We start from the raw sequence: 10,052 nt of genomic DNA on the forward strand, positions 1-10,052 counted from the left end.
TGAGCGGGTAACATGAATAAACCGGTAACATGAATAAAACAGCTATACTATGCAGGCATGAAAGCAAAAGCATCCCCCGACACGGACGAAGCTGACATTAAGCGATGGTCCACCGGCGCGCGTGGCGTTGCCCATTCGAATCCTCCGCTGGTCCCAGCCAGCCGGGAGGGGTTTCCTTTTCGGTTTTGCCGTCCATATTTCGCATTTGTCGAGTCTGTTTGCGAGGCTGCAGCTGCAGCAGCGGTGGCCGCGGCCGGAGTGCAGCAGATAGCCTGCTTAATAGCAGTCGTCGGTAAGTGCACATTTGTGGACACAGCGCGCTACTTTCGCCGGGCCGGGCCGGGCACGCGCGATTGCATTTCTCGCAGCTATTCATCTGGCTGATGGATTCTTCCTGACGGCCCTGACTGCTGCTGTGTGACTCTGTGCTGTGCTGTGCTGTTCCCTTTTTGCGTCCGGCGTCCTCTCGCTCGCTTCGCGTCCCGTTCTTTTGTCCTCCCGGGCCGGTCTTCAAAGCTTTCCGCTCATTTCCGCTTCTCGGAGAGGACGGGGCTTTCCAGGTGACGGGAGACGGGACGGGCGGGAAAGGGTGTATGGAAATTACTCTACTTCTCGATTCATACACGAACATAATAGCGGGAGCTTTGCTGAAATGTCTTGAGGAAAAATCAAACACACACACCGACAGATAGGCATCAGGGCCAGGCGACGGACGCTTCATGGTACGGTCCCGCCTATTTGTCCTTTCTAACCCACCGCCGGCCCTACCATCCTAGGCTATGTCTTGAAAACTTCGTCTAGCCTTCGACGTCAGCCAGCGTGGGCGGCTGGGGCTTCCATTCATCTGACGGATGACATCAAACAGCCACTGGGTGGTGACAGCCACCGGACGCTGGACTGGCTCCACACAGAGGGCTAGGGATGTGTCTGATTTGTTACTTGTAAGGAAACGGCCAAAGTTTGTCACAAAAATCAACTATTGTCCTTTTCACTAGAGATCGACCTCGAGCGGCGGTCTCGAACGATCGACCTCGAGTACAGACGACCATGTTTTCATCGATATCAAGTCGTCTTTTTGGGTCGTCTTCAATTGGTTCGGCGTTCTGCCACAATTCCCTGGGGTGGTGACGTCATCACCGTCCATCATTTTCCGGTCCACAATCCGTTTCGATTCGTCTTCTCCGGCAAGTTCAAGGTCGGACACTGGGACAGGATGTTTACCGCATTCCGGACGGCTTCCGGACGGTGATCATCGAAGTTGTTCCAATGCGTCTCGCAACAGAGGTGAGTTCCAGCGCTAAACGTGCCACCAGTGAGCGTGAAGTGAAGCGTATCCTCAAGGCCCCTGAAAGGCTAACTACGGTAAAACAACCGTCGGCAGCCAAATCGTTGTTAGAACGTCGAGCGAAGGAGATCAGGACATCACCAGTGTGTGTCGACGGCACGAACTAGAGGAAAGACCGAACGCTCGAGAACAGGGCATTTAAAGAAACTGCACAGCACTACCTCGCTGCATCCTCGAGCTGTTGGCGGTGCGGTTATAGAAATTGCTCACCGGAGCTCCGGCTCACCTCCTTTCTGGGGCTGGGGCTTCCTCTTTTGTGCGTCCTTCGAATCCTGAACCCCTCGGCTTCGTGCATCCACCGCCCCCGTCTGGCTAGTTGTTCTACTCTTCCATTTCTGTCCCCGACTCAGGTCCAAGCTCGGACGCTAGGTTCTTGGAGGTGGTGCGCACAGGCGGGGCAATCCCTGCACCGAAGAATGGCACCGTGAGCAAACAGTAATTATTGCCTTCGCTGCCCTGCATCTTCTATGGGCGATGGCCCTGAGAAGTAGGATGGCCCCGGTGGATGGCACACTGAAGCCAGTAGCACTGCTACTGCATCATCTTTGCCTTCACCCAACTTAAATGCGTTGGTGTTGGCGGTCGGACTCAGCTCGAGATGAAAAAATGACAGCCGACACCGACCAGTGTGAATTTGTTGTTGTGTTGTTTTGTTTACGTAGTTGATGGTTGTTTAACGAAGAAGGGCATCCACGGCTACTGGACTTTATGAATGTGGGATGCGACGGTGCTAGAGTAGGCAACTAACCTTACTGGCAGCCTGAGGGAATGGTCTGCACTAAGCGCACAGTCTTCCAGCAGATACGCTGTGACAGATATTGGGAGTACTGACGGATTTACCTGGCCAGCCAGTCTGATCGCAGACTGGGTTTGAGCGGAGCTAGAGCTACCCGTATGTAGATGCCTTGTTGATACTCTGATACGTCACTTTAATCGGCATCGTTTGTGGGTTTAATCGGCATCGTTTGTGGGTGGGTGTGGGTGGGTGGGTTTGTGGGTTTGTGGGTCCGTTTACCGGTAATCAAGTTACAACCCGCAAGCCGCAAGTTTCGTTGTACTTCCTGTACGGTTTTGTTTTCTTCCTTCGCTTCACAGTCAGTTATCAGTCAGCCCTAAGGGATCAATCTTTCTTCCCGAGATTGCTGCAAAGGACAGTACACACGCAAGTAAGTACACATTTGTCCGCACCGTGATTAATTGACTTAAAGTAGCCAGGGCATAGCCCTGAAAGCCTCCGAGCCACCTACGAGCCAGCAACCTACTCTCGGATCGGCTTCGGAGAAATCCCAACCATCCATCCATCCATTTGTGGCTCGGGTGTGCTCCATTACCGATACTACAAGCTACAGGCGACGCTCTGGTTAGCTTTCAAGATGTTGAATCGCACCTCTACCCATGTACCCTTCGGTAGGCAAATATAACTAACATGGTTAACGCAACGCGGACCCATGGACCGTGAACAGCCCGTAAGCAAGCTGTTCTCTTGCTGCCTTCGTGGGTCTCGTGTCACACCACGCATTGCTCGTCTTGTGTTTAAAATATCGCTGAAATTATTTCCCATCCCTTAACTTCCACTTGTTTGGAGAAGTTTCCATAGCCCGCCGTAGGTCGCCCTCTGGCCCAAAAAGGTAAAGCGGGGAGATTTCGCAGGGTTTTCTGTTGCCAAACAAATCAATCGCGAAATAAAATCGCACGCAAGCCGGAGCAGCAACGAGCAGCAAAGCTATTACCCTACGACCCTGCGCTCAACCGGATTATCCGGACACCGACCACGTGGCACAAGCAAGCACAATTCGAATGTCTCGTCTTTCTTGGTGAGTGACAGCGGTGACGGCGGTCCGGTGACAACCAATCCATGACAATCGCCGTTTATTTAGAGTCGAATTAATTTAATTGCGATAATGGCGAGAAGGATATAATTTGCTTTAGCCCGCTGCGGTCGCGCGAGCCCACGCCACGCGGCCGGGGAGCCTCTCGCGTACACACACAGCAACGAGCAACGAGTCGGACCGACCAGTCCGGCTGACGAATGCCCACGATGGAGGCCCGCGGATCTGCGGGGGCCTGGGTGCCGAATTTCCTCGCACGCAAACTCGGAAACGGGAGCCGGCTCGACTCGTGCACCACGCGACTCCGGACGCCACGCGACCGTATTCGATCAAACAGCGCAATTATAGTTCCCGCCGTCTCGTTCGCGTAAAACACACGGCACGGCCAAGCGGCATCCGAGCCGAGGGTCGGTCGGCCCAAGTGGGGCCCAAGTGTATAGTAATCCATCCAGGCCGGTGCCTTTTCCGGCGCGTGCTGGTTACTACGATCCCGACGGGCAGCTTGATTACCAGCAACAATTTCCCCTTCACACACACACACACACACACGCTCACGATAGCGCAATTATATGTATGTGCAGGCGGCGATTTGTGACAACAACGACCGTCCATGTCACTGGTCCCGGGTGCCGGAGCGCCGCGATTTGGTTGCAAAGTGTCGCCAGGCACCGGATTCTTCCCACTCTCGGAGGCCACCATCACACAACACGGCCCACACTTCGGTGGCGCCGCCGCCACCGCCGCCGAGGCCGGCGAGGTTCAATTTTCATGCATATGGTGCCCGTGCTATTCTGGGTGAGCTTTTGTTGGCCAGAAAATCCTTCAAATTGGTTGCAGCTGGAATCGAACCGGTTTTTTTTTTTGTTAATTCTTAGACCATTTACATATTTAGGTATTTGATCGAATTGCTCGCTAATCGGATTGAAGGATGACGCGCGACGTGACGTCTAATTCAAGTTTTCGCGCCGCAAAAAGGACTCACTGGGCCAGAGTCAGCTGATACGGCTAAACTATTTCCATGGAATTTTAACACCCGGTCTCTTACCTATCTGCCTTATTTTGACCATAGGCGGCTTTCAGATTATGCCTGCGGTATATCACGTCGGTCGACACTAACTTTTGTTGTTTTTGTTGTGAATTTAATAAATTAAATGTTATTCTGATTTCTTCACACCCGAAAAGCTCAAGGGCCTGCGCTACTCACATGTAGATGGCGCTGCTAGAAACTTACGTCAGATCACGTTGCTTTCGGGGCCGAAAGTTGCGCGCTGTTGTGTGAACGATGCATTGTTTATTTATTCTGTGCTTAGTATTGGGTAACATCATCAAGTGACCGCTTTGCGCTGAAAGAATCAGCGGTTTTCGGAGTGAAAAATTGTCCCGATTACCGTGTTGGCCACATCCGGTTAGCACGTGCGAGATCGATTGAGAACCTGTGCGAGTGGTTTCCAGTCTGCCGGGCGTAATCAGCGAACGAAAAACCATCTACCAACCGAATCGCATTATTTGTTTGCTTGCCACTGAGCGGTGCAAACATACATTGACCTTGCGCGGTCTCGAAACCCGATTTCACGATGACAAAGATAAAGCTGTTCATTAACCGGAATCTCGTGACGATCGTGATGATTCCGTCACTGTTCGGCCTGCACTGGGCGTGGAATAGTTTGCAGCACAACACGGCGCTGGTTTCGGAAAGCGAGCGCCGAGACCTACCGATCTCGATAGTAAGTGACGGAGCCGCCACCGCCATAGCCATTGGCCGAGTATTTTTTGAATCCATTTTTCTGTTTCTCATTACGGCAGGCAGCGAAAGCCTTTTGGGAACGTGTGGACAGTAAAACGGATCTGGGGCCAGATAAATAGCCATCAGTCCCGCCCGTTCAGCAGTTGACTTTCAGTATAGTGGTTGCCTACATTACGAGGGCATCATTGCGAGATGTGGAAAATATACTGCGCTTGGCATAGTTCTCGTTTGTTTCTGGTAAAGAATATTGTTGATTTACACACCATGTTTGCGGAACATTTGCGTTTACCTCGAGCTGTCAAAAACAGCTGATAGTTGTGTTGGTAGAGGGAGAGAGAGAGAGAGCGAGAGAAAGAGAACGGTGGTAACTCAGCAATTCATGAACGCACGATTTCGTCTAAACTATAAAGAATTTCAAAAAATGTTTTTTTAATCAAAATCCTCGTAAATACGTCATCGTGTGCGCCTCAACCAATCCGTCCCGCAGTAAGACTGAACACAAGAAGGTGTGCAATGATTTCATTTGTTCGGGAACGGACTCTGGGCCCGAACGTGACGGTGTTTGTAATCATCAAACGCCATGTGCCTTGTCAATGTGCGGACCGCCAACACTACATCTAGTGTAATGTTTTCGTGAAGCTGTGGAAGCTAGTAAACGTTCTGTTTGCTCGTGTAAAACACATGTGCCGAATAGGCGGTAGGTAGTTACTGCACCTAGTTGAGTTCCATGGGGATACTACACGCCGTTAATTTGTAGTTTGATTTTTGTGTATTTTGGCACAACCGTTCCAAGGGCACCAATTACGGTGGGTGCTGAACTTTGTCCTCTCGCTCCGCTCCACTAACAAGCCTGCCGGCTGAGGGATAGTTATGTCGTTGGCATACGTGCCGCCGCACATCGTTGCCAATCGGTTTCAGCTAAATTGTACAAACAACGGTAGCAGCTGTCAGTCTCAGCAAGAAATCTACTGCCCGTTCGTAGCGATTTCGCGGTGGTTGGTCGCGGCGGTGGTGGAAGATTTCCCAACGATGATAAGCGGCCTAGTGTAGAATTAAGTGTAAGGTGCGATAGCAGCATCCGCACGGGTTGACAGCCATACCAAAACTAGCCCCGAACCACCGACTAGCGGCTACAGTGTACTCGCAGCATAATGCAGCTTTCTTTCAGCTCGTAACTAAGGTCGGTAAAACCATCGCCGTTTGGCACCCTTCAAATCTCTAACCGTATCGCCCGATTTCGTGGGCACTGAGCTCGAAACACAGTGATATTCTTCGTTTTCCCGCGAAATGGTTCAGTACCAAGTGCAATTGTAGATGGCTGCTTTTTATGTAATCATCATTACAGCTTCGGGACTGTCTAGAGAGCCAAAGCAAAGTGCGCTACCGAACCGCACGAGCATAGCACGAAATTCGAAGCTCTCGAAGATTAGTTGCCATATATTAGTTTAATTTAAACTCAACCCGCGAACGCGTGAACATTGATTGGCGCGTGCTCTCTCTCAACTTTATGAAACTAGTGCGTTACCCGGCGTTATGCGTGTCATTCGCGGACACCAAACTGAAACCTACTCCTTCCGAGACGACCTGTCCCTTCGAAAAGGCCAAGAATGGAACATATTGACTGTATGCTGTTGTTACTAAAGCAATCGTGAGTGCAACTGTGCATCGTTGCACGCTGTTTGCGTACATGTGTGACTGATTTATTGACACGCGCGATGATTGCACGGGAAATGGAATTTGACCTTCACTGGTGGACGCGATCAAACACGGCATCGCAGTAGGCGCAGCTCTGCCAAAGTTATGTGTTTTACTTGTTTGGGTTCAGGGCCGGTGATGTGGGCAGAGCGTTCTTATGAAGGCAAATATGAACTGACGCTTGCGTAATCATTATTCTATGCGTTTTATACACGGTGTGCCCGTTCAAATTTAATGTTAGCAATCGTTTTTTTAAACATATTCGGTGGATATTGTTGACCAGTTGCGGATAAGTACGATGTTCATTCTCTTTTCAGATTCTCTGATGAGGTAGCGGATTATCGACTCCTGCTGAAAAAATAGGCATGCAAAGTGCAACGTTTTTAAAACTGGTTTAACCCGTTACAGCTCAAAAGCCCGCTGTTTATGTTCGGTGACAGCATACTCGTCAAGGTTCGCGCGTGTTGGACTTTGGATTTTCGTTCTGTAATTACTGTGGTGGATCAGGAAGAAACGATCGCCGCCTCCTTGATCCAATGCCATCAGCGTCTCAAACAAAGTTCTATACGTTTGTTACTTCGTAAATTTTTGTTAGTGGAAAGTTAAACAACGTTGATGGGAATACTCATTCACTGGAAAGGAGCCGTACGCGTGAAAGCGTGAAGTTTCATAGATACCAACAACAGGGCGTCTGACAGGTATGAACCTTGTTTTAACCCTATCACTGCGGCTTAGAAAATTCAAATCATATGTATTTCTGTGCGTATTTGCAGTCATTCTAGTAACAGGCGAGTCTAGTCTATACAGGAGCAAAAGTCGTAGTTTTTACATACAAAAAAAACAAAACACATTCGTCGGCCAGATTCAACAATCGACGCTAATCGATTCTTCCATCGTGTCTCTCAACACTCAAAAGGATACTCGTGAAAAAGCGCCCGTGTAGCCCCGTTTGGTTGAGTCGAGCTTGACCAAAATAAAAATGACTGCTAGTGTGACAATAGTAGCAAACAGCATAGTGTCGGCAAGCACCCCCAGCACCGCAGGTACTGGAGACAAAATCCGTATCGAGAGCGAAAAATCAAATGATTGTGAGTATCGGAAATATCGATTGAAATCTATCTTCACTCCGTCTTATGTTTTTTTTTCCCCGTGCGTTGATCATATTTTTTTATAGACAGTTCTTCAACCAACCGCCAAATAATCGAGCAAGCTATGAACGCAACGCCGCCATCTGCAGCCGATTCAGAGCAGTCGCAAACCCGGTTTGGAAACCTTAATAACAGGGATGTGGTGATCACGAGTCTGATAGCGGGAGCCGTTGCTGGAGCGTTGGCCAAAACTACCATAGCGCCACTAGATCGTGCAAAAATTAATTTTCAAATTAAGTACGCATCGAGCGCACAATCATACGATGCTATCCCAGCGTAATGATGTTGGTGTAAATCTTCTCACTTGTCATTTCAGCAAAGATGTACCATATACTTTCCGGGCTGCTTTAGGGTTTCTGAAGCACACGTACTCTCGGGAAGGCTTCCTTGCGTTATGGCGGGGGAATTCCGCTACCATGGCTCGAATAGTTCCATATTCAGCCATACAGTTTACCGTGCACGAGCAATGGAAAAAGTTGCTGCAGGTGGATCTACACTCAGAGTAGCTATACTTTTCAGAGTACATACGACCATCAAATGGCTCACGCTTTGGTGGGTTTCGTTTTTGTTTCGTTCTTCTTCGTAGCACCGAATTTCGTCGATTTCTGGCAGGCTCGCTGGCGGGCATTACGTCCCAGTCGCTAACGTACCCGCTCGATCTAGCCCGCGCCCGAATGGCCGTAACCGATAAATACTCCGGATACAAAACGCTTCGGGAGGTGTTTGTGAAGATATGGCAGTGTGAAGGACCTCGAACATTGTACCGTGGCTATTGGGCCACCATTCTCGGTGTCATCCCGTACGCAGGCACATCGTTCTTTACATACGATACTCTCAAAAATGAATACTATAGTGAGCAACTTTGACCATGCCGTCAACGGTGGCTGCTAGCTAGCAAGTTTACTTTATACCTTTCGATGTCTTTCTAGAACGAACTGGTGATAAATCGCCAAAAACTGTGATATCACTCACATTTGGAGCAATTGCCGGGGCGATTGGTCAATCATCCAGCTATCCGCTTGATATTGTGAGGCGACGAATGCAAACAACTGGTGTGACGGCACAGTGCGCCGACCAGTACCTAACCATCGGGCGGACGTTAATTAAAATATACAAGTGAGTACGACCATCATCAGTGTGTTCGAGTGGACTGAAGAAAACAAGTTCCTTTCTTTTACCTTAGAGAGGAAGGAATTATTGGTGGCTTCTACAAAGGTCTTAGTATGAACTGGATCAAAGGCCCTATTGCTGTTGGCATCAGCTTTGCAACGTACGACCACATTAAACACCTGCTGCGCGAGGTAATACACGTGCGCGGTAGTAGCGCCGATCGGTAATGCTGAGAACAGTGTTCAAAGAATTGCATTATAGGATATTATCGCTGCATAAAATTGGCCATATTTTACTACCGTTTACGGTAAAATGTTCGGATGACAATCGGAGCTAAACAGTGGAGCTTTCAAAGTATCCGATACCTGACAGAGATAGCTTTTAAAAAACATAAGCACAAACATGATAGATTCTAGCCGAGCTGTTTTGCTGGATACTTACTCTTGATGAATAAAGGGACATTGTCAAGCCAGCGTGTCAGAAAATGCGCAAAAGATTCGGTTCAAAAATCGGTGCCCTTCATTCAAAATTTAGAAGCATTGGAACAACGCTTTCAAAATATTTAACGCCAAGTATGGTTAAACGCACAGAGAAGGTTTTAGTTTTTAATCTTAGAAGAACAGAGCCTGGTAACTTGGAGCTGTCTACGCGAATTTATGTTTGGCTCCCTGGCTTATTTGTACGCCATTTCGATGGTTCTTCAATCAAACTGATCGATCGTAACGATAGAAAATCTTGTAGATAAGCACGGACTATGTTGTCACACAACACGCGTGCTACAGACAGAATGCCCCCTTCAAATTCCCTTCCGAATGCCTCGTGTAGCCTACTCCAGAAACGTTGTTAAGGTTCAAACTAACGTCGCTGGTAATTCAAAAAAAGTACCGTGGCGTCCGTGTCCGGTAACAGCCTTATCAATGTGCCTAAAATACATCAATTTGGTGCAAAAAACGAAGCTTGTGCGGTGTGCTTCTCAGGAACGTTTCAATGGCGCATTAAAATCATCAATTTGGTCTACCGAAACGTAGCTCGTTTTCATTTCTCGGGAAAATTCGATGCGCCTTAAACTCTGCGATGGTGTACGAAAACATAGCCACGGGTTTGTTTCCCGGGAACTATAGATGCGCCCTAAACTCTGCATTTCGGGTATCCCAATAATGGCTTGGGTTTATTTCTTGGCT

At 48.9% G+C, this 10,052-nt stretch overlaps 2 protein-coding genes across 2 annotated transcripts; both read left to right on the top strand.

Annotated features, from left to right (window-relative positions):
- The first annotated feature begins 4,500 nt into the window (after positions 1-4,500).
- LOC128274623 (uncharacterized) lies at positions 4,501-7,029 on the top strand. Its single transcript, XM_053012875.1, has 3 exons — positions 4,501-4,898; positions 4,978-5,155; positions 6,931-7,029. The coding sequence occupies exons 1-2, from the start codon at positions 4,749-4,751 to the stop codon at positions 5,035-5,037; spliced, it is 210 nt and encodes a 69-aa protein (XP_052868835.1). The 5' UTR covers positions 4,501-4,748; the 3' UTR covers positions 5,038-5,155; positions 6,931-7,029.
- Positions 7,030-7,571: 542 nt separating this feature from the next.
- On the top strand, positions 7,572-9,858 carry LOC128274614 (mitochondrial coenzyme A transporter SLC25A42). Its single transcript, XM_053012862.1, has 6 exons — positions 7,572-7,701; positions 7,788-7,998; positions 8,078-8,266; positions 8,348-8,613; positions 8,691-8,877; positions 8,945-9,858. Exons 1-6 carry the CDS (start codon positions 7,593-7,595, stop codon positions 9,096-9,098), a joined length of 1,116 nt encoding a protein of 371 aa, XP_052868822.1. The 5' UTR covers positions 7,572-7,592; the 3' UTR covers positions 9,099-9,858.
- Positions 9,859-10,052: the final 194 nt, after the last annotated feature.

This window comes from Anopheles cruzii, chromosome X (genome assembly GCF_943734635.1).
Source record: "Anopheles cruzii chromosome X, idAnoCruzAS_RS32_06, whole genome shotgun sequence".
Lineage (NCBI taxonomy): Eukaryota > Metazoa > Arthropoda > Insecta > Diptera > Culicidae > Anopheles > Anopheles cruzii.

Excerpts from the sequence above, each read along its gene's own strand:
- LOC128274623 (XM_053012875.1), top strand. The coding sequence starts at position 4,749 with ATGACAAAGATAAAGCTGTTCATTAACCGGAATCTCGTGACGATCGTG. Across the intron at positions 4,899-4,977 it reads GAGACCTACCGATCTCGATA|GCAGCGAAAGCCTTTTGGGA; the intron begins GTAAGTGACGGA and ends TCATTACGGCAG.
- LOC128274614 (XM_053012862.1), top strand. The coding sequence starts at position 7,593 with ATGACTGCTAGTGTGACAATAGTAGCAAACAGCATAGTGTCGGCAAGC. Across the intron at positions 7,702-7,787 it reads GAGCGAAAAATCAAATGATT|ACAGTTCTTCAACCAACCGC; the intron begins GTGAGTATCGGA and ends ATTTTTTTATAG. Across the intron at positions 8,267-8,347 it reads GTGGATCTACACTCAGAGTA|CACCGAATTTCGTCGATTTC; the intron begins GCTATACTTTTC and ends TCTTCTTCGTAG.